Source organism: Melanotaenia boesemani, chromosome 17 (assembly GCF_017639745.1).
Source record: "Melanotaenia boesemani isolate fMelBoe1 chromosome 17, fMelBoe1.pri, whole genome shotgun sequence".
In the NCBI taxonomy this organism is placed as follows: Eukaryota; Metazoa; Chordata; class Actinopteri; order Atheriniformes; family Melanotaeniidae; genus Melanotaenia; species Melanotaenia boesemani.
Genome location: NC_055698.1, coordinates 20331378 through 20355572, shown reverse-complemented (window position 1 = coordinate 20355572; position 24195 = coordinate 20331378). Strand labels below are relative to the sequence as shown.

Genomic DNA, 24195 nt, shown 5'->3' with positions numbered 1-24195 from the left:
CCCCAGATGCCCACAGGATCATTACGCACTTTACAAGAGAGCTGAGAGAACAACACACTGTAGCTTAATATATCCAGACTGCATTAAATATTATAAAGATCTATCCAAAGGTTTTAATTAGCTTTTTACTTTGGGACTATCATTGCACTTGAATTCACAACATAGCTATCTGAGTTTTTCAATTCCTTCTTCTTCTTCTTTTGTCCTGTTGATGCCTAATGTAATATTTCCTTATCTCCATTCAATGAGCCTCATCTGAAACTGTTGGAAGCCCCCAAATATGGAGGCAGGCCTCACACTTTGAAAACTTGCATATAATCAAGGGCATGGACCACCCCTAAAATCTGACTGGTCCCCCAGGTGCCACCCCAACAATAGACAATTTAATTCAAACAAATATTCTGTAAACTGACTGATTCTGTAAATCAAATCAAATCAAATCAAACTGCCCCCCTCATCAAACATTTTCTGGACCCACCCTTGTACATGATGTATAAATCATCACTGTTTTATTCTTCATCACTGTTGAAAGTAGATTTATATATCATTCTGAAAACTTTTTTTTTCTAAAGACGAAAAAAAAAGCCTGCGTTGGTATGTGCTTCCTACCTGGTGATGTATGATTCAGTACATTGCGTGTATTTTAGCTCGTGGCTTGGGGCAGACCTGCAGGTCTGTTTTATTTACTACCTGGACAGACCGTGAGAGACACGCAGCGCAACACGCTCGAGGTGTCTCCTCTGTTCTCCTTCGAGCCTCGTCGTTTCGGGGAGTTTTAAAAGCATAGTTTTAATAAAAGCAGACAAACAAAAGAACTTTAGAAACTTTCAACATTTTTAATTTGTGTTATTTCCTTGTTTCGGCTTAGCTTTCCGATGAGAAGATGAGCGGTGTCGCGAGGCGGCTGGTGGAAAATGGAGAAGAGGAGAAGAAAACTAACGTGAGTGATGCGTGACACACTAGATGTTTTCACCACAAAACAAAGATTGGGATTTTGATTTAAAAAAATAAATAAATAAAGTGACGCAGTTAGACTACCAGCTATTCTGGAAAGACATTTTGTTCCTAAGATGCTTTAGACGGACTTTGGCTCGGGGTCAGTTTAACATACCAACACATAGAAGGAGAAACTTTTAATAGTTTGTTGCTCACTAGAAGTTTTCTGAGGAATTTCAAGGTCCATGGTCATTTTTCTTAATTACATGACGTCAGTTGGGAGAAATATGCAAGTAAAGGACATATTAATGTAAAGTTACGTGTGGTATATGACCATTGCAAACAGCTGACATTGTTATGTAAACGCGAGGAAAAACGCATGCCGGTGGTGTTGGTGTAATGTCCCGCATTTTTTTTTTAAAGTGACAGTTTTGCAATCCCTTTGCATTTTCCTGTCAGTTATAAATTCATCATGGGGATTTGTTTTAACAGATAGATTCACAAATTTTATACGTTATTAATTTTTTTTAATCCATTCATTAAGTGACACTTGTACAAAATGTTCACGCAGGACTTTTCTTTTAGAGGCTTTCCTCAGCTTTTTTGAGCCTGTCCTGACCTTCAGGGGGCCCTATGGCAAAATTGTGCAAAGGAGCTCTCCTATCTGACCTATGAACCTTGCTAAATATTTGCCATTGCCATCCGATTAATCTAACTGTCATCTTTGCATACATTACAAACAACACAGAGGCTGTTAGTGGGGCATGGAGGTTCACATGTTGTTTAAAACACCTCGTACTTAGAGGAGTTGATCGTTCCCTGACTGCCACTAACATGGTTTTAACTATAATTAATGAAGTAGCAGCCAGTACACTAAAGACTATTTTTGTGGCACATTTCTTTGTAAGCATCGGGGTGCATGTCATAGTGGGATTGGGGAGCCTTGACATTATTTTTATCGATGAAAAGGGGGCCCTTCAGAAAAAGTTTGGGAACCACTGTCCTAAACCTCGGAGGAAAAGAAAAAAAAAGGCTGGATATCCATAAGAGGATACTAGTGAGAGCTCCTCTCAAGTAATTCCTTCCATCTCCAGCAAGGTGACTTCAACAAGTCACCTGAATTTATTGCCATTGACTCTGCTCACTAGTAGGATATAGAGAACTTTATTTGATTGTAGAGTTCTGTTTTGAATTATTATTTTGAATAAAGACAAACAGGAAAGGGGTCAGCAAGAGAGAGAAATGACATGCAGCAAATGACTCCATACCAGGACTCAAACTGGGGCTAGCTGTAATAAGGCACTAAAGCTTCTGGGTGGATGCTCAACCAGGTGAGCTACACACCACCCTCTGATGCTCACTTTTTCAACCTTGATGGCCAGTTGTGAGTTGTTTCCTTTCCGTTTAATGCAGCTTAAAAGAAACATGAAAAAACAAAAGCAGATTAGAGGAGATTTTCTTATGTTTGACATTTCCATTAGTCTTCTATTATCCATGTCTTCTAAATGTGAATCAAAAATGTCAATGGAAACCTGATTAATGAGAAAAGGGCTGTTGAATATGAGTCCAAGATGCTTAAATAAAGTACATAATGAATGTTTCGTGAGAGGCTTCTGGAGCAAACTGGAAAAACTGGAAGGAACCTACTGGAAATATTTATTCAGTCGCTTCACCAATAAAGCAACATCATGATTCCTATATTGTTTCCTTGACGACATATGCAAATGATGTAAGCACAAATACAATCTTATTACTTGCAAATAACAGTCTGTACTAAATATCAGATTTAACAACCAAATCCGACTTGCCTTCAATCTGAACATTACTTTAAACTGAAGAAAAAAAAAAAAAGAAGAAGAAAAACTGTCTTTATGTCCATACCCTGTCCTTTTGGACCTCAATTTAACTGATGTAAACCTTATAATACTGACTAATAATAGCTTACCAGCTGATTCTTACATCTACTAAACCAGTTTACTTGTGAAGCTCTTATACTAATACATTAGCGTCATCACGATTTTCACGAGTAATGAACCATTATTGACTCATGACTGCTACTGTCTGCTGTCAAGCTTTAACACTTCACTGTTAAGAGCTCTACAGCTGGAACAAAAAAAGACCTCAACAGGGTTGGAGAGTGTACTGTTGTAGTTTAATTTAAATATAGTCCTGACACACTGTTTTAAAAAGATCCATAAAACATTTTCTGCTGGAACAGTTTTGCGCTGTATGAATAAAATCTGTAAAAAAAAAAAAAAGTTAAAAATAGACTCAATGTGTCTGATCTCAGTACTGTAACATCCTGAAGTTATGGACGAATTCATCTCAAATTGAATTTACTGAAATAAAAGTAGTGATAAAAGTAGTTAATAATGTTCCCTGAATTCAGTAGGTTTTTATTTAAACAGAAAACAAAACATATTTTCCATGTTAGTTATTATATGCTAAAATTCTGATCGTGTGCGTAACTACTGGACTGCGCTGCTGCTTGTTGCAGGAGTTGAACTTTTTTAGCAACTTTACCCAGAAACGTAAAGGCAGTTACTGCTCTGTCATTTTACTTGATAAGAATGAGATGATGTGTTGAAACAAGAAAAAAGAGGGCAGAGAAAAGCCCTCTAGTTATGTTTTATTGCCTGAAAACAATCGTAATTATCTTCAGCCTCTCTAGAACATTCTAAAGTTAATCACATGTTAAGACATTTTGACGAAACATCTGACCTCATTTTTTGAAAAGGTAGAGTTTACAGAGAATCTCACGTCAGACTCATTAAGGAAGTGACTTAACTTGTTGGTTTGGTTTTTAGACTCTTATCAGTTGCAGTCAATCTTTTTCTTTTGATGTTTTAATGGTTAGGAAAAAAATCATTCTTCTAAATTTATTGTTCCAGCATGAAGACACATGCAAGGATGCAGGCATGAATGAGCAGGTCATTGTTTATATAGATTGTGCCAGGAAATGCACGACTCAGCTAACACATCATAAAAAGATATACTTGTTGTGTAGCTTCTTCAACATAATGAAGAAATATTTTTGGTAACTGGTCATAGAGGAATATGCTGTAATACGAGCCTTAAACTCTTGAAACCTGTTTTGCAAACCCTTCAACTTGTTTTCATTGGAAAAATAATTTTAATTCTTTATAAACTTTTTAGTTTATTTGCTCATTTCAACACTTAAATTTACCTTTAAGGTATTTATCAGGGTGCAAGAACAAGTTGAGAAGAACTATAGATCAGGCAAAGATAGTATTATTGGAGCTTAGCAGGATTTTAATGTGTTTTCCTTCAACACTGGATTAATGTGTATTTACTTGGCCGCATAAGAGAAATACACTAAAGACATTTTGTGTGTGATACAAATATTCTTTAATAGCATGTTTGCAGTGTCCACATGTCAATAAAACTGTCACTACAAGTATTTGCAGGTTACTAAAAGGGTATTTGCTATATAAAGACAAGCAGAAAAACAATCAAATAATTTATAGTCAAAATTAGGCCTTCACAACCTTTCCATCATGATTTTGAGCTGCATTTTCTCCATTAATCATTAATGTTAGAAATTTGTAAAATATGTCAGATGCAACAGCTGTTCACCTAAAGATAATCTGTGTATTGACATATAGGACTAAGAAAAGCCTAAAATATCAAGTCAATCATCTAGAACTAAAGAAATAGTATGTGTTAAAAAAAATCATGCATTAAAGCATTTTATGACCACTTCTTGCAGCTTTGGGGGGAACAAAAGGTGCATGCTCTTTGTGCTTATGTTATATTCTGATATCATCTAGCTTTTTTGCCTACTTGCCATTGCTGATGCTTCATTTGCATGGTTTTTTTCCACATAACTGGGAAGGTTCTTTTCTCAAAAATTGCTAACACTATATAAAACAATGTACTAATACAGTATGACTGCAGTGGCATTCGGATGGAGGGATCCAAACCTACAACACAGTAGGGTTGTGCATCCTCACTGGTCTCACGATTCGATTAGGTTACGATTATCTTGTCAACAATCTGATTGGATTCAATGATGCAACACGATGCATCACTGTGTTGCATCCTCAGTTTTCTTTATCACTGCACATTGAGACTTTCTTCATCAAAGAATAGCAATCAGATAATTATGAACTCCCTGTTTATTTATAATAATTTTAGAAATCCATCTAAATTTCCCAATATTGACAAAGATTATGAACATGTAAGCAATTATATTATTTTCAACTTCATTATTGAACTTAATTTTTCCAAAAATCACGAACCATCATTACTACACTGTGATATTCTGATATAAAAAAATGGTTAAGCAGCCCTCTAAAGATGGGATTTCTTGCAATTAAGCAATGTGTTTTGTCCCTTCAGTCTTTCCGTAGTCAGTTCAGACAGTTTAGAAAATGTTTTTCATGCTGTCCTTTATGGTCATAAAACATTTTTCTGCAGTATTCTAGTCAATTTGTAATTGAACACATAGAATATTGTTGAGGAAAACATTTGTTGATGGACAAAGTTGTTTTAATCCATTTGCTAACCGCTATATTACCTATGGTATTTTCTATAGATGTTAGCCTTCAGCTAACTTACTGGTTTTTTACATTTTTGTGTATAATCTTACATGATTTCACTGAGACATTGGATCTATTTCCAGTGAGATACTGATGTATTTTCTGCATATTTGCTTAGTTTAACAGTTTTCCTAAGTCAAGGTTTGAAAACGGAGTCAGCCTTGAATCTGTTGCAGCAGGCTAGATCATGCTACACGGCGGCAGAATCTATTAATTACATTATTATAATCCATTATGTTTCGTTGCTGCGTCGATGCAGAAATGTCCACATCGCAATGTATTGTAAAACAATTAAATTCAACACCCCTGTAACACCGTATTTAACTAAATGCACGCTTTTCCAAGCAAATGAAGAGAAACCTTCAACTTCCATAGAAAACATTAATTTCATTCAGTGTTGAATTAATATTAATGACTGACAATATAGTATAAGGGCATAATATAACATTATTCTGGAAATTTAAAATTAAGACTTTTTATTAGCTGATAAGGATGACATGCTAATATTATATTGAATCTCAATAAATATTGGTCACTAAATTAATTTCAATGGTAAGTAATCATTAGTTATATTCTAATCAAACACTTAAAATAATTATGAAAAGCATAGTGTAAGATCATTTAAATGATGCATGCAGATGGTTAGTTAGAGAATCATGAACTTGCCCAGTCATGAACATATTTGGTCTGTGCAGCATTTGCCCTTTGTTTGCATAGTTTTGTTTACTTTGCACACTCGCAGAGCCAGTAGTTGTTATATAAAGATGCTCCATTTGTCTGTGTTATATAACTAACACCGCACATTCCTCAGAGCACTGCTACCTACCACTGTCACTGTGTGGCTGATAAACGAGACCTTGTCATTCCACAGTTTTACCTCTTCTTCCTTTTAACAGTAACTTATAAATCACAAAAGTCTGCATAGATATAAGATCACCTAAGTATGTTGGGTTAAACATGTCACTTATTTACTTTGAATAAATGAGACCAATAATTTATTTCTGATATATAATGAAAATTAAGGTAGATTTTTATTTTCAGGCTTTGGCTAAGTTTATACATTATTATCTAAATTTTTTTTATATATATATATATATTTTTTTTTTACCACCAACAAGCAACTGTCTGTTCAGGACTGTGTATAATCTAGTCAGTACAAATGTTTCCTCAAGCACTTTCCATTGTGTATGTGGCCACAGAGTCCTGCAGGGGAGGCTAACGACAACACTATGTGCCTGCTTGGACTGGCACTCTGAACGGAGAACAGTCTAGAGAGAAGAGGGTTGGGCAGCTGGTGGAGCCTCACCCAGCCTTGTAAGGCTGCACAACCGTGGCTTCCCACACACTTAGTCACTCACATGTAGATGGTCTGGATCACAGCTGGCTGATCACAACCAGGAAGAGCCCCAGACTTCTTTTGTCTGCCCAGGTAGATATCAGTGATTTTTATTGAGATAAAGTGAAGGATTATAGGATAATATGCTGATAATATCGAATCTAAATAGTGTGAAGTGCATGATGGCACTTGTGGTTGTGGTTTTGTTTGCATCATGGATTACGGTGTAGTGTTTGGGAATGTGATTCATTTGGGCTTGTCTGAATGCTGACATACACATGTACAACTTAAGCTGGTTCAAAAGAAAATACTTGAAAATAGAGATTTTAAATCCTTACAGTTCTTCAGATACACATCTAACCCTAACTCATCAGTTACATCTAGTCTTATAAATAAGAACATCCTATTTTCCATATTGTCATACTGGTGAAACAGTTTATGTGTGATGAGTAATCAGTTGGAGCCGGGTTTGCAGATGCCAACAAGTTGTTTTAAGTATTTCATGACATCTGTAATCATTTGTAGCATGTACAGTCATGTTGCCTGGTGATAAAACTGCTTTCTTTGGACTGCAGTTAAAGATAGATGCTTTTAATACTAGTTTGTAAGCTGCTATGTGTTGCTGCAGAAGAAAGTTCCAGTACACAGATTTCCACTTTTGCATGGTTGATCCTTTTATTCCCTGTTGCTTTGGAAACGTCCCGAATACAAGAGAAACATGCTGTGTAGTGTGAGAAAAGCAATGATAAGATGATTGCAAAACTGATGATAAGATTAATACAAATAGTAATAATTAAGACTGCTAACTTATATCAGCTTCGTTTTTATTTCACATGTTCCACATACCTTGTGATTTTAGTCCAGTTACCTTTTCAAGGAATCAGTCACATTTCAAACAAAAGCAACTGAAACTTAAATGCCCATGAGATTTTCTTCAACAAGCAGAGTTTTTTCAACATTGGGTTATTTATCTTTCATTTGAAAACAAATTTGGCAAAGTAAATCAGATTAAATGTGAATGCCTCTTCTTGCAGGGGTTTCCAGCCTGCATTGATAGTAATACCAAAAAGTGTACTTCAGCTGTATTTACTCAAACATGATCAATATTACTTGTTACTGCTGGGTTGTGGGGGATTTTACTTGTGCCTTAGGATATAAACTATCTGAAAAAAATACATCAATTAACTTCTTATTTTTGATTCACTGCTTTTATTTTGCTATCTTCGTTTCATTTCCCCATTCTTTCTTAAGCCCACATAACCACCAAGGCTAAATTTGACTGTTGTGTTAATATATAGAAACAAGAAGTCCTGGGATAACACTTAGTTATTAGATGTTATGGTGGAAGGTATGGTGAAGGTTGATATCGAAATGATGGTGACAAACAAAAAAGAACCAATCAGAAATGCATACTGCAACCCCCATAGGAAAAAAAAACATCTCTGGGGTTCTTTATTACTGTCTTCTTCTCCTGTGCTGAAAATGCTGGTGGTAGAGACTTGGACTCTGTAAAATAAAATGCTAAAAATGATCTTATACCAACTTATAGACTTCTGCTATTCTGTATTTCTTTTATAGTGTCAAAGTGTCTCTAGATTTAGCATATGTAGTTTCAGGCTTCTGATGGTCTTTTTAAGGATTTTGCCATAGTGGTGTTAAAAAAATGTAAAATGGAAGATCAAAATCAACAGATTACGGTCAGTGAACTGATCACACTTTATTCCAATGCACTTTACGTTCAATTCTGCATGCCATTCTTGCTTTGCAACCTCTAAACAGGAGTCAGAGACAAGTAGAAATATATAAAGCAGCTGTAGCACTGCTTTGTCCTCCCACAACATCGTCTGCTGTGCTGAGAGCAGGACACCAGAGACTGAAAACAGACTCCCCCTCAGGACTAATGCTACTCAGCTAAAAGGCTGACTCACTGTGCAGGTGCCTTCAGTGGCAGATCATCCAGTTAATTTGCACCTCAGAATTTTTCCTATAGATTATAGTACAAGTCTCACCTTTAGTGAACATACTTGAATGAATAAGTTTGCAGTGAAAAGGTCAGGGCTGTTTTAACCTCCACATCTACTTTTAAATAAAAACATACACTGTTAAGATACAAATGACTGATCAGACCTGGGTAAGTATTTTTCCACACTTTATAGATGATTTTAACAAACATGGAAATATGTGCTGCACATGTAAATAGATAAACATGTATTTATCTAGTTAACTACTGCACAAACAAGCCGTGCATGTAGTTTGTTTATTTTAACCTTTGATCTCGCAGGGTTTTCTAACTTTAGGAGAGCATAAATTATCTCTCATGGAACAGCACCTGAAGTTGTACTGCTGATCTTATCGGTTAACCCTTTTTTAATTAACCTTAATTTTATTGCCCAAATAAATTGCGCTGTGTGAACATGGACTGTCATGCAAGAGATGCCCTGAGTGAATCTGAAGTTATTCTGTTGCAATGTTGCAAGGACTAGCCTTGCAAAACAGCACTTGAGTATTTCTTTGCCTGAAAAAGAAAAGCAGCTATCTATTACACTTCTATGAACTGAGTCAGTAAAAGGGTAGATCACTCTATGTTCATTAGAAAAGTCTATGTTTGCACATGCCCAGGCAGTAGAAAGAAATTAGAGCCAAGAAGAGGAAGTAATTAGTGGTACTTTAACCTATCCCTCATTTCTTCAAGCTCTTCTGTAAAAATGTTGGTCAGGCATGTTTTGCCATGCATACCTGAGCCGGTAACGTCATGTAACAGTCGCTAAAATGCAAATTGGGCAAAAATATGAAGGTGATTGATGTTTTATTTATTACATCTTGGAGCATGATCACAAATACAAGTTATTTGGCCCCTAATGTCACATAATAAGTACTTTGTGTGGGAGTGGATGCTAATAAATCTTTCTGTCATCCATAGTGAGGCTATTTTCATGGTGCTGTGATTTTGACCTCTCCAAGACCTGGCCATTTAACAGCCCACAGTGAAAGATTTGCTGTTTTGTTTTTTTGTTTTAGTTTTGTTTTTTTGTTTTTTTCTGAAATTTGTTGGTATGCTTATGTTTGTGTTCAGCATTTGGTCTTGTAATTTAATGTATTATTTGTTTTGTTTTGTCTTAATCACAGTACTGCTGCTGCTTCTTCCTTTCACGTTAGGAAATCACCCAGGGATGGAAGAAACACCTTGCGTAGACCTATCAAACAGCATCTGAGCAAAATTTAAAGAGCTTAGCATAAATTGTAGGACTGGATAATTTGAGTACAAAACATACCAGTAATTTATTTGTTTCTATTTGGAAATGAAAGATATTAACTTAATTACAGGTGGATTTTAAGTCCTGTAAAGTCAGTGAATGAAATGTGTTCAGAGTTGGTGCCAAAGACACACAAAAGGGTATAGCGTATTGAGGAGAAGAGTGTTAACACATCTCAGTTTACATCTGTCCCACGATTATCTCTCTGAGGGAGAGAGAAGCCCTTGAGCCTTGTCACTCCTCAGATCAGCGTTAAATCTTGACTAGCTTGTCAGAGCCTCAGTGATGATTGTTTTCAGGCGATGCTATTACAAACAGACCTGCCATTCAAGGCAAACCATTTAGCTTGTTTGAATTGCAAAGCTGAGAACTGGTTGCTTACGCAAAGACCAAATGTGCTCCCAGCATTTTACTTACAGAGTTGCCTTTTTTTCTCTTTTTGTTTTGTTCTTTAAAGCCGTACATCTGTGTTTATGCCTGGGTGACTTATAGTAGGCGTCCACAAAACACACTCTAAGCCTAATCTGTTATGACCCATTCACATGCAGGTTTGTTTTATGACACGCAAAGTGCAAAACAACTAAAAGCACACAATTCCCCACTTTAACCTTTTTGTCTTTCAGTGATAGTTGTAACAGGGCACTTCAGTTAAAATTAAGGCTGCACAATTTTAAAATTCTGCTGTAGTAATAATACCACTGTTTAAAATAACCATTTGACTGGTCTGCTACTGCATTATAAGCAATTAGTTTCAGTCTTTCAAGCACACTATATTTGAATAAGCACATTTCTATGTATAGAAATGCATTTAAAATCTTTACTCTAAACTTTTAGATAAAAAACTGTTTGTTTAAAAAGGTTTCAAAAGATATTTTTGCCTTTTAACCATTATTTAACTATTAACAACTCAATTATTGTTCAGCGATTACGAGGCCCAGCAACTTTATCTTTTTTATTTATTTATCTATTCATTTGTTCATTTTTGTCTGTTACAGGCCAAAGTCAATGAAGCACAACCAGGATGTGACCAGATAAATGTTGGCCTCTGCCATCAGTTCACGTTTGTCTGTTGCAAATAGGCTGATTGTGGTCACCAAGCTGATGCTGATGTTAGGCCAGTGTATTTGCAATCCTTAGTTTAAATGTTCCTCACTGGATTGATCTGCATTTTTCTTGGTGCATCATGAAGATCTTACATTATTAGAACCGGCTGCAAAGTACAAATGACTAAACTGCTTCTGTATCGCTTTGAAGCTGGATAAAGTTTAAAGGCAGCAGTAGTGTTAATAGTTCATAGAAACATGGGGCAATAGTTTAAAATGTTATAATTTTGTTTATTGTAGGACACTATATATCCCCATCTTTTTCCAGGTTGAAAATAAACTAGATTAGTTTTATACTCTATATGTGGGTGAGGGTTAACTTTGAGGTTTTTGCTTCAGTATTGGTTTAAAGTTGACAACAAACTGTGGTATGTAGCAAATGTGTCAGCTCCTCTCAACTGTCCATTTAAAAGCAAGTGGCGGTAACAGTGTGGAAGGAGCATCACTTTATGTGTTTTCAGAGAGTAAATACCTGAATAATGAGAGCATGAATTGCCATGCTGGTGAAGATTCATGAGATCTTTCTGTGTGGTTAAAGTCAGCAAGGTAACATCTGTTTCTTTATCATCTTGTATTTTAATTAACATGGTAGAGTCCCACAACATGTCCCTGCAAGACTTGTAAAATACCGTTCTCACAGAAAGTAAGAAGCTGGAACTGGAAAATATGCAAACTCAAAGATTTTTACACACAAAAAAAGACATGCAGTATTATCTCCAACTTTAACTTATTTACCATCTTCTAACTAAAACAGTATTTCCCTGCATGTTGTTGATGTATTTATTTATGCTTCATTATTATCTAATTTGTATTAGAAGCTCTGTTGCTGACACCCACGTAGAGCTTAATTAAGGCCACTGATGAGCAACAGAACTACAAAGAACAAAAAGGTTCTCATAAGCAGCATCCACTAAGAATATTAATTCAGTCTTGTTAACTGTAAGGTGAAGGTACACTGTGTACACATTCGCTGTTTGCAAACTATTATACAAAAACTTGCGTTCTAGCATGCACATGTACATGCGTGCAAGTACCATCAACACAACACAGAGGCTAGGATTAAGCAGTTGTCGGTGATAAAACAACCTTACATAACTCACCTGCAGTTAAACTTTTATCTTCCACCTGAAGTGGATTTTGTTGCCAGTGTGCCAGATGGTTTGTTTTCTTTTCACATTCAGAACAAAAGCAACTCAGCTTATGTGAAAACATATTTCACTAAGTTTAAAAAAGGGGTTCCTGTGTGGGATTATGTGTAATCCAAAGAAGTATTTGCTCGGGGGGTAATATTGAAGGGTCAGGTGTGTTTAGATTTTAGCTTAAATTTTTGTAAAGCTAAGATATTATATTGTTTTTTAAATTGTACATTTCTCTCCTCAGACTAAATATTCTGGTTCCAGTTTTAAAAATGGTTTTATGGCTAAATATTTCTACTTCTTTATGGAGAGAAGAGGCTTTCTCCTGACAACCTTTTCAAACAAACCATACTTGTTCAATTTTTCTCTAATTGTACTGTCATAAACTTTACCATTTAACAACTTATCTGAGGCCTGTAGGGTTTGAGATGTAACTCTTTGGGGTTTTTCTGAGTTGAGTTTTACTGACTTCAAACTATATAGAAATTGGTTTCCAGTTCTTCCTAGATTAAAGGCAATAGCAGTTACTATATGCTCATTGCAGATGTCATTTCTCTTTGATGTTGTTTAACTAATACCTGAATGCTGCAGACCAGAAAAATGACAAAACATCTGCTTTTTAGAGGCACTCACATTTCCTGATGACCAGTTAATCAAGTGAGTTATATTAGTAGTACCTGTTTTCTACTTACCCATTCAATTCCTGTGGAAACAGTAAGGGTGTACTTAGTTTTTCACACATGGCTTTTACATTTTATTTATTCATTTATTTTTGTTAAATAATGACATAATGTGATATGTAATGAGTTGTCCTCCATCTGAGGTTGTATTTACAACATTTTACGACCTTTTAAAGACCAGATTTTTTTTATTGTGCGAAGTAAAACTTTCAAATTAAAAGCTGACATACTTTCACTTTCATTTGACTGCATTTAAGTTTTACAAAACAAACCAAATAAGCTAAGTGTTTAGTTTAACTTTAACTATTAGCAAAACAGAGCATCTTGCACTTCCAGGGAAATTATACCATCTCTTTGGAAAGTACAAGTAGGCAAGGCAAGTTGATTTGTATAGCACATTTCACGTACAAGACAATTCAAAGTGCTTTACATGAAACATTAAAAGCGTTACAGGTGGTGCATTCTGCACTGCTCAGGAACCCCTGTCCAACATTGTTGCTGACTAAGCACACCTCTTCGTGGATGTCCTCTAGATATCAATCCAGTCTATCATCTGTGTGATGCACTAGACAAACAATGGATCTGCTACTAACAGCTTGGTGCTACAGCATTCCTTCCGAGGTCTATTAGGGTGCATATTTCAGGTCTGTTTTAGCACGGAAGGCTACTCAGTATCAAGGAGAAGATCATTATGCTGCTGATCAGTATTTCTACAACTTAAAAGAACCTACATATACACAGATGAGGATAGTAAATACATGCTGTTACTGTAGAACTAGAAAGAATAGAACAGACACATGCTTACAAGAGAATAGTAAGATGTCAATATACAGTAAGTTAATACCAGTATATGACAGAATGGCACAGGTATAAATATGACAATAACATAAATCTATTCTCTGAAAAAAACATAGAGCTGGCACCCAGTGCCCCAAGAAAAGATATAGATACTAAAATAAAATCGAATGGAAACAGAAGGTGCAGATATCCACAGCAAAAGCAGATTGAATAGGAGAGTAGAATACAAATCCAAAATCTATAGAAAATATTGACAGAATAGAAAAGAATACAATGCAATGCAATACAAAAGAATTTGAGCCATTACAAAGTTAATCTTCTGATTATTTTTAATTTCCCCGTCTGTGTATGGTGATGTAAATGTTAGTCTAAACAGATGTTCTATAAATATTTTAAATTGAAGGTGTAAGAGCATGCATGACAATTAACTCCTATATTTTTTGTTGCCAAGGCGACAAAGCCAAGTTGACTGATGCTTTGAATGTTTTTATTTTTGACTCTGGTCACACTGGACTTATTTTATCCTGTGGGTGTTTACAGTAAGCAAAGTTGCTTGTTTGGCCAGAATCAGCAGACTTGTGTGTGGGTTGCTAGGCAATACATTGTAATTGTTGGGCATCCACAGAGGACTATAGTGAAGGGGAAGTTTTATGCTTCTCCCTCTCTCACTCTCTCTCTGCTCCACCCTCACATTCACTCTTGACTTTCATTTTGAGCTCCTCTTCTGTGGCTTTGTTTTCTCACCATTCCCCATCACTATTTAGTCACATAGCTCATCGTATCCCCTCATATTTTATTTCAGGAACGCTGCAGACAGCTCAGACTTGCCCTACAAGGTCAGGATCCATCAGGCTACACGTCAGACCGGCACAGCAGTAAGGTACAAACTCAAAAAGGGAAGGAAAGAAGGAAATGAAAATAAGGGAAAATATATTAAATTGGTCATTTGCTATTTTACTACTAAATGCAGGAGAGCAGTATAGCAGTTGTGTTGCCACAGAAACCCAAAGAGCAGAAACAAACACTCAAACTCATCTCTCCCACTGAAGAACAAGTTGAAGTCATCAAGGTTTGTGAACTTGCTGGGCTGTAATAATATGTTTGTGTAATTGTATGCCAATCCTCACACCTCACCTGTAGTACAGTATCCTGACTTCTGTCGTTTTATGTGACATACTGCTGTTGTTGTGTCACTAAGATCTACCTTAAAGCACGCCCAGAGGCCGAAGAGAGTGTGAAGATGCTGACAGACGAGGTGTCGCAGATTCAGGAGGTCAGTGTGTAACGCTGAGCGATGCTCTGTTCATACATTGAGCTCACAAATAATCCTTTGTGCAAAACACTGGAAGATTTTCTTTATGATGTGATTCATGTTGATTTTAATAAACATGGGAGGCATAGTTGTATTTCTGCGTAGTGAAGATTTTTTGACTGTGATATTTTTGTTTCTAGGTGAGATACTGTCTGAAGACTCTGAGAGAGCAGATGGCTGCCAGACAAAACAGCAATAACAACAAGGTACAAACCCTCTGCTTCATACTTCAAGAGTATACTGAAGCCATTTGACAAATATTGGTAGATAAATAGAAAGCTCCCTGACAACAGTTGTCTTACTTGATGTATGTCTTAACTCATTTCCATAGTAGAAATAATTTCTAGAATATTAGGATCTACTTCATTTCTATTGTACTTATCAGCTGTTATGTATACATACATGTATCTAATGGTCAGAAATCTGACAAATGGCTTGGGAGAGTTGGGAAAATAACAACTTAAATAAAAATATTGGGTAAAAATATAAGAACAACTAAGCAAATAGGCAAAGCACAAACAAATAAGTAAAAATTATTTCAGCTCCTTGACAAGAACTTCCATCACATTTAAAAAAGAAATATTACATTGATTAAAAAAAAGACAATACCATGCGTTTAAATAAATATTTAAATGATGTAATCAGTATATATTAAGTACATTTAAACACTACATAGTTTGGTGATCTCATCTGCAAAAGGGGACCAGCCAGAAAAAAAGCTTGGTGAAGCTGGATATTCCCTCCCTCTTTAACACAAAAGATACAAAGCACATGATTTTGAAAAGGAATTTCACATTTTAATTTGACAGCTCAAAAGGACATCTTTCCACTTCACCTCAGTGTGTCTTAGAAAAGCTCAGGCCCAGAGAATGAATGACAGTGTTTCTGCACTGTTTATGCATGGTTCTGTCTTTTAATGGTAGAGCTTTAACTGGCATTGATAATGGCTTTCACAAGGGTTCTTGATCTCCTGCAGTGATGACTACAGAATCATGTCTCATTTTAATGCAGTGCTGCCCGAAGGCATTTTATGGCCACTCAGTATTGATTTTCAGCCTTCTCCTTTGTGTAAAGAGAATTCCCCTTCCCAGAATCTTTTAATGATATTACATAGTGTAAATGATGAATTCCCCATCTTGTACAGAGCAATGAACCATTATGCTTCTCTAGTTTTTAAAACCAAAAGTAATGTGTTTTAAATTTTTTATTAGCATTTTTACACTTTATGAATAATAATAATGATAATAATATGCTACCATTACCTGCGTTGAAGGTAATATGCTCCTGATGAGATGACGGATGTTTTCCTGTTTTGATTAAATGAAAGAAAGCTACTCTAGTATTTTGTAAGAGTTAACAGATATAAAGCACAGACTACTAAACAGCTGCTGCTCTTTTCTATACAGTATCCAGCAAATGGCTTCAGGGTCAACATGCTCAGCAACCAGCCAGCTGTCTCCAACGGCAACACCACCCCCCCTGATGCTCAAGTAAGCTCATCTTCTGAGCAGCTTTGAAAGTTTGTCTATGTGGTGTCGGTATGATCTCATTATTTATCACTTTAAATGAATAAATGAACCATTGGACATGGCTGAAGTCAATTTCAACTGCAGCTGGTTTGAGTCCATTCACATTTTTTATTCAAGGTACAAGGATATAATTTTTAATGGGAAAAATGTGTGTCCCTTCAGCTGCTACCCACTCACATCAGCCAACCTCATCCTGCTGCAAATCAAATGGTGTTGCACATACAATGCAAGCACTTCCTACACACACAGCTCGCACAGACTTGATATTGCGTTTCTCCTCCATTATTCTAGAGTTGGCACATCATAACATGTACTGTAATACAACACCATTATCTCCCAAGAAAGTATTCCAGGAGCGGGGAGGGATTGTGTGTAGATCTTTACTCAGTGACCTATGTGTGTGCTATACAGGTGAATTTGTGTCAATTTACACTGCCCTCCCTTCTAAGTAAGGCCTAATTATATAGCAATGCAAAGTCCAAAGAGCATTGTTTGTCTGGGAGGGGAACTATTCTCTCCACTTTAGCCCAGAGATAAAAGATTATCTTTCCACTATTTTTAAAAGTTTCTTGTCAAGATGTGTTTGTTAACCCAGGCTAGAACTAACAATAGTCTATCAGCTGCCTCTTTCATCTGTTTTTTTAACTCTAGCCTTCCTTTCAGGTTCAAGTAGTTTGAAGATTGAGATTAAGCTATTAAGCTTAAATAAGCGTGTCACTCTCTATCTGCCTGCTCTCTCAGGTCGGGGATATTCAGGAGGAGAGCGTGAAGCTCAGGGAGGCAACCAAGCATTTGTATGCACAGCTGAAGGAGATGGAGAAGCAGCATCAGGAAGAGAGGGACAGACTGCAGGTCTGTTTTAGGAGATGAGTAACATAATACGATTTCCTGCCTGCAGCCATGACTCGACCCTCTCTTGCTCTCACATTGCTGTCATTAGTCTTTTTATCCTGTGATCAGAGTGTTTATAAGTCATCTGTCAGAGCATGTAGGGACACCGCCCACAGATTAATACTTTACCATGAGCTGAATGTTCTCTAATCTTGAATTTCATTCTCACTATTGTGTTTGTAGCATAAATGAAATTACAGGTAACAGGCAGACATGTGATGCCATTTGCTTTGATAACTCACGTGTTATTTTGACTTCATTTCTTGTCATGAACATCTAATTAGAGAGAATTAAACAAATTGGACAACCACGAAAAGAAACAGGAAATATCTATAGAGTATCAAATCAAGTTGAGGCTTGCAAGACAAACTGACACATACCATCACCCTGAGTAGTTATATTTATTTTGCATTATTCAAATAATAAGGTAATTAAATACTGAGACGTTGAGGCTGTCATTAAAAGCTTTACTTCCCCAGTAGCCAAACATGCGGGTCCAAAATGGAAAGTTTGAATGAAAGTTTTTTTCACTTTATGGCCAAAATATAATGACAAGCATGAACTTGTGCAGTTCCTGTAACTGGTGACTAAACTCTGGCACTTTTCTTAAAATATCTATATAAAACTGTTCTTTGACAACATTGTTTTGTTTACTCAAACTACACTGCTCAAAAAAATAAACAACTTAATCATTACCATGTAACTCAAAGTCAGTCACACTTCTGGTATATCAGACTGTCTTCATCCTTTCTGGCTGATATTTGCTCATGTTTGCATTTTGCCAGTGCCCTCGTCACTAGAGGTAACATGAGGCGGTGTCTTTAACCCACAGACGTTGCTCATGTAGTACAGCTCATCCAGGATGGTACATCAGTGTGTGCTGCGGCAAGAAGGTTTTATGTGTCTCCCAGCACAGTTTAGAGAGCATGGAGGAGGTACCAGGAGACATCCAGATCACCAGGAGACGTGAAGGGGACTGTAGGAGGAGCAGCAGGACGTGTATCTGCTCCTTTGTGCAACGAGGAACAGGAGGAGCACAGCCAGAGCCCTACAAGATGACCTCCAGCAGATCCACTAATGTGCATGTTTCTGCTCAAACTGTCAGAAACAGACTCCATGAGGGTGTTGTAAGGGCCTGATGTCCACAAATGGGGCCTGTGCTTACAGCCCAACACCGTGCAGACTGATTGGTATTTGGCAGAGAACAGCAGGACTGGCAGATTTTCCATTGGCACCCTGTGCTCTTCACGGATGAGATCAGGTTCGCAATGAGCACACGTGACAGACGTGATAGTCTACAGACCCTATGGAGAACGTTCTGCTGTCTGCGACATCCTCCAGCATGAGCAGTTTGGCAGTGGGTCAGTGATGGTCTGAGGAATCATATCCTTGGACAGACATCTATGCGCTAGCCAGAAGTACCCTGACTGCCATTAGGTACCAGGGTGAGATCCTCAGACTCATTGTTACAACATATGCTTCTGCAGTGTGACCTAGGTTCCTTCTGGTGCATGACAATCCTCAGCCTCATGTGGCTGGAGTGTATTAGGAGTCCCTGCATGATGAAGGCATTGATGTTATGGACTGGCCTGCCTATTTACCAGACCTAAATCCAATCCAGCACCTCTGGGACATCATGTCTCATTCCATCCACCGCTGCCGAGAGACGTAGTCCCTCCAGCGTGTCCTGACCTTCTCCGCAGACTCCTCCCAGTGGAGCATACCTAAAACACCTCAACAGGGAGGCATCCAGGAGACATCCTAACCAGATGTCCAAGCCACTTCCTTTGGCTCCTCTTGATATAGAAAAGTAGAAGCTCTACCCATAGCTTCTCCTGGATGACTGAGCTTTTCAGTCATCTCTAAGGGAGAGCCCAGAAAGAAGTAAGTTCATTTCAGCTGCTTGGACCCACAATCTCCTCCTACCCACAGCTTGTGACCATAGGTGAGGGTAGGAACGTAGATCAATCGCTAAATCGATAGCTTCACTTTTTGGCTCATCTCTTTCACAACAGACTGATGCAGAGCCTGCATCACTGTGGATGCCGCACCTATCCACCTGTTGATCTTCTGTTTCATTCTTCCCTCACTCGTGAGCAAGACCCTGAGATACTTGAACTCCTCTTCTTGAGGCAGAATCTCATTCTCAACCCAGAGAAGGCACTTCACCCTTTTCTGGCTCAGGATCATGGTCTCATATTTGGAGGTGCTGATCCCCATCCCAGCTACTTCACAAAATAAAATGTAATGAAAATTTAGTGGAACCCAGCCCGATTGGAAATGTAGTAAAACTCCACAATGTAACAGTTCATCCTCAGAAAGGTAAAGTGAGCAAATATACAGATTTTATTACATTACAATAATATAGCAGATGCTTTTATCCCAAAAAATGTACAAGTGTTTTGTAACGCTCAAATAAACACTCTGTTAGCCATATGAACAGCTACATCTGATTCTGCTTTAATGTTTACAAATGCAAGCTCTTAGCTTTATCTCAAAAACTAAATTTACAACAGTAGTAAGAGACACATTGTGATCACAGGGAGCTGCATTAACCTAAAAAATTACTCTTAGTTAGAAATTATCAGGCCCATTATACTGATGTTGATGACTTCTTGTGTGCGGATCATCCATTAGCACAGAGTGGATATCAGTTCTGCAGCATCTCCATAAAACTTTTCATCAACATGAACAGTTGTTTTTGTTCTCTTGTCTCTTTTGCCTGACCAAGACTTAAATTGACTCCTTCTAATGACATATGTAACTTATTCTAAACTTGATATCATTGCACATCAGGAAGCCATTCTTACTCTGTGGTTCTTCTTGCAGGCCGAGGCAAATGATTATCTTACTCGTCTTACCGAGCAGTCAGAGCGGCTGGAGAAGACAGAGCAGCAGTCGGAGGAGAGGGGTCAACAGCTGGCAGAGCTGCAGAGGCTGTTGGGAAGCATGGAGATTGAGAGTGGCATTCTCAAAGACGAGATGGCTGCAGGGGAAGCTGAACTGCTGCAGCTGAAAGCAAACAAAGAGGAAGGAGCAGAAAAGGAAAAAAGGTAAGATGGTATATTATCTTAAAATATGAATGGTCATTTTTATTATCAAGTAACAACTGGCGTTCATGGATCATAAATTAACTTTGTACAAACAAGACCTCCTTTAGTCAACATTACATGAAGGAATTGTTTAGTTATCCCTTGTGTCTTGTTGCAGGTGTGCAGAGCTCGAGAAGGAGGTGGCTGTCCTGAAAGAAAAGATTCATCACCTTGACGACATGTTGAAGAGTCAGCAGAGGAAGGTCCGCCACATGATTGAGCAGGTATTTATAAACACAGGAAAGTTTAGTGTGGCACATAGACAAATGCACACAAGGCAAATTAACTTTCTGGTGCCCATAAACACACAGGAAGCCATTAATGAGGAAATGAGAGTTTAAAGAGGCAGATGCAAGAATCAATACTGATCTGGGGGAGAGGAGCCAAGAAGACGTTTGTGATGAAACAAAACTGCCTTGTAATGAATAGGTGATGCTTTATCTGCTTTGAGTGGAAATGTGGGCTGTGTTTTTCATGAGCATCTGCCACTGTTTGTTTGTTTTGTCTGGAACAGCTGCAGAACTCACGGATAATCCTACAAGAGAGGGATCGAGTCATCAGAGACTTGGAGGAGAAGGTGGCTTTCCTGGAAGCTGAGGTCAGCATTCTCTTATTCTGCATTCATAAAAGACAGCAAATTCATAAAAGCTAGTTCCTATTTTGACTCCTTATGTACAGCTGTCACTGCATTTTCTTCTCACATTTCTCAAAATGTTTTTTTTTTAATATTTTCATCTCTTAAACATTTAGTATTAAGCAATGGCAATTCCTTTAGGCTTTTATAAGTTGATAAGTCAATAATAAATGATAAGGCCACACATCTTGTGTTAATTTATACAATAGCCCATAGATTTTTGCCAATTTTTATTTGTTTGATAACATTTAAGCAGGTTCTAAACTGGCCTGCTGTGTCACCACTTTGAACTTTTAAAAAGTAAATGTTTTAATTAGAAATAATTAGAGCTGTGAGCTGACTATAAGTGCCAGATATTTTAGAGAATGTGGAGTTGATGTCACATTGCTTTTGATTATTGGGTTTAATTAGACATCATATTATAAGAATGGTAAAAGTACTGCGGCTGTCTTTGGTGTGGAGGAACCCTTCATAACTAAACCTCAGGATCATGTTCATGTCCACACACACTGTAAGCCTTTAAATTGTGTCTCTTTCTATAAACGTACCTGTCCTGTCCAGGTAAATAAAAAAAGGAAGAAAAAAAAACAACGAACAAACATAACTTAAAAGTGTCCAGGATTGTAGAAAAGTAAATTATACACTTTACTGATGACACCATAAACTGAACACAACTGAATGTCTTTGAAAGTGCCCTAATTTGTTTACTTAATTAAATTTTGGGGGGGCGGGGGAGTTGCAGGAAATCAGGTTTCAACACAACATAGGCTTTTTGATAAGAAGATCTTAAAGAGTCACACACACTTTTTATGAGCTTCCTTGGATTCGTAACAGGTAAACTCAAAGTGCATCCATTCTATAGTCTGCAATGTACAGAAATCTGAGTGCAGGCAGTGCCTTAAGCATCAACAATCCTGTTCTGTGTATACATCTATATTGTGAAACTCGTCCCACACCTGCTTTATCCCTACTCATAGTTGCAGGTTTTCTCTATGTAAGGTTGATTTTGTCTCTTTTCTTGTCTCCATCACTTTAGTTCTCCATTAGATTTAAACACTCCTAAAATCTTTTCCTCCAACCTAAGTCAGAGCGAACTAGTTGACAGATAACAGGAGAGACTCATCAACTTAGCGTGGTGTAACTTCACATTTTCTTTGGGAAAATTAACATAATATTGTTATTGGTCAGTAATGGATGTACTGCAGGTCTGCTGAAACCCTCAGCAGTTTTAAATCAGGGTTAAAAACTTTTCTGTTTGCTGCTTTTTATCAAAACATTTGTTAATTTCTCACACTGGAACTTTTACTTCTTTACTTTTATCTATTTTATATTGGCTTTTTTCTGTTTTTATGTATTTATTTTTTGTTTGTTTTGTTTTTAATACACTTGTATACACTTGTTGCTGCACTGTAATGCTTTTAATGTTTAATGTAAAGCACTTGGAATTTTCTTGAAATGTGCTATACAAATAAACTTGCCTTGCCTATAGTTAACCCCAACCTTACCTTTTAAGGTGAACACTAATTGTATCTGTGCTTTTGCACCAGAAAAAGAAGCCATGAAAAACACAGTTTAATGGCTTTAACTTCTTTCTGTTTGCAGAACAAGGAAATGCATGACCACATGGAGTACTTCATGGCTGGCCAGAACCCTCCACCCCGCTCAACAGAGAACAAGCCAGAGATCATTTATAGGTGAGGAATCACCTCCTAATTTCCACTTCTTTTTACTACTCATTAGTAATGTGATCCAGCTGAGATGATGTCAGTATTTGTTATGCTATTACCAAATAATCAGTTAAATTTTACCCATTTTTGCAGCAAACCTCTCACACCGACAACACCAACCACCAAAGCCCTCCCGTTCATCAAGGTCATTGAGATCAAGTCTTGAGTGGAGCAGCAACCAAATAAATGATAAGAAGAAAAATACTGTGTAAATATATATTTAACCACCCACCAGTATAGAAGTAGATCTGCAGTGGTAAGAAATTTTTATTTTAAGACTTTGTGCAAACTTCTTGATAACTTTGGAGTTTTCTACATACATTTTGTTGGTTTTCTGAGTGTCAAAACAGATTATAAACAGATTGAGAAAACAAGAGCAAAAATCCTAAAAAAGAAACAGAGAAACTGTGCAATGCCAGAAATATACTGAATTTCTTGGATGCTGTATATAGCCTCAAGTCTGTACAGCCTGTGCTGTCAGAATGACTCTAGGATGCAGTAAAAATTGCAAGAGCTCAGTGAAGCTTTATTTGAACCTCAAAAACTTTCTCATGCAGAATCTGAATAAGCTGCTTCAGCCATTTAATATAAAAGTCAGTCAAAGACCATTTTCACTCATATAGGTCAGGTGTGCAGATAATCACTGTGTGCTCAATGTTTTCACCTCCTATGAATCCTGTAGTCTATTCAACAATGTTCCCTCAGGGGTGACAGTCAAAGTACTTTCCACCACATTACTAACAGCAGGTAATATGTGTTTAGACTAGATTTACTTTTAACATTAACATATTTGTCCAACAATAAAGTAGGCCAAATATTGACATAGCATTAAATGTTTAAACATTTTTACTTTAGTTTTTAGATGTAGGAAAAAATAGGTGATTTCCTTATCCACTCTGCCACGTCCTGCTTCTGCTCAGGCCTGTTTTGTGCTAAAATGTTTTATATTTAACATTGTTAACATTATTCTGCATTGTTTGCACAAGATTCACAATTTCTTTTTGTAAACAATGTTGTAGTGCAGTGAGTTTTTATAATGTAATTTACTGTGAACATTGTAGATACACTGAAGTTTAGTCTGTTCTTTTACTGTAGCCTTTGTTCAGTCTATTTAAACGTAATAAAGAAAGAAAGCACTACAATGGGACTCGTCTTGTAGTTTCACAACTTCAACTTTGTCATGTGTTGCTGTGGATAGTTGAACC

General features: G+C 37.1%; 1 protein-coding gene across 1 annotated transcript; it reads left to right on the top strand.

Moving 5' to 3' along the window:
• Nucleotides 1–705: 705 nt before the first annotated feature.
• tuft1b (tuftelin 1b) lies at nucleotides 706–24180 on the top strand. The gene is made up of 13 exons (XM_042012629.1): nucleotides 706–731; nucleotides 869–940; nucleotides 14608–14685; nucleotides 14776–14874; nucleotides 15004–15078; nucleotides 15258–15323; nucleotides 16524–16607; nucleotides 17388–17498; nucleotides 20367–20590; nucleotides 20748–20853; nucleotides 21144–21227; nucleotides 22866–22957; nucleotides 23084–24180. Exons 2-13 carry the CDS (start codon nucleotides 884–886, stop codon nucleotides 23154–23156), a joined length of 1149 nt encoding a protein of 382 aa, XP_041868563.1. The 5' UTR covers nucleotides 706–731; nucleotides 869–883; the 3' UTR covers nucleotides 23157–24180.
• The last annotated feature ends 15 nt before the right edge of the window (nucleotides 24181–24195 follow it).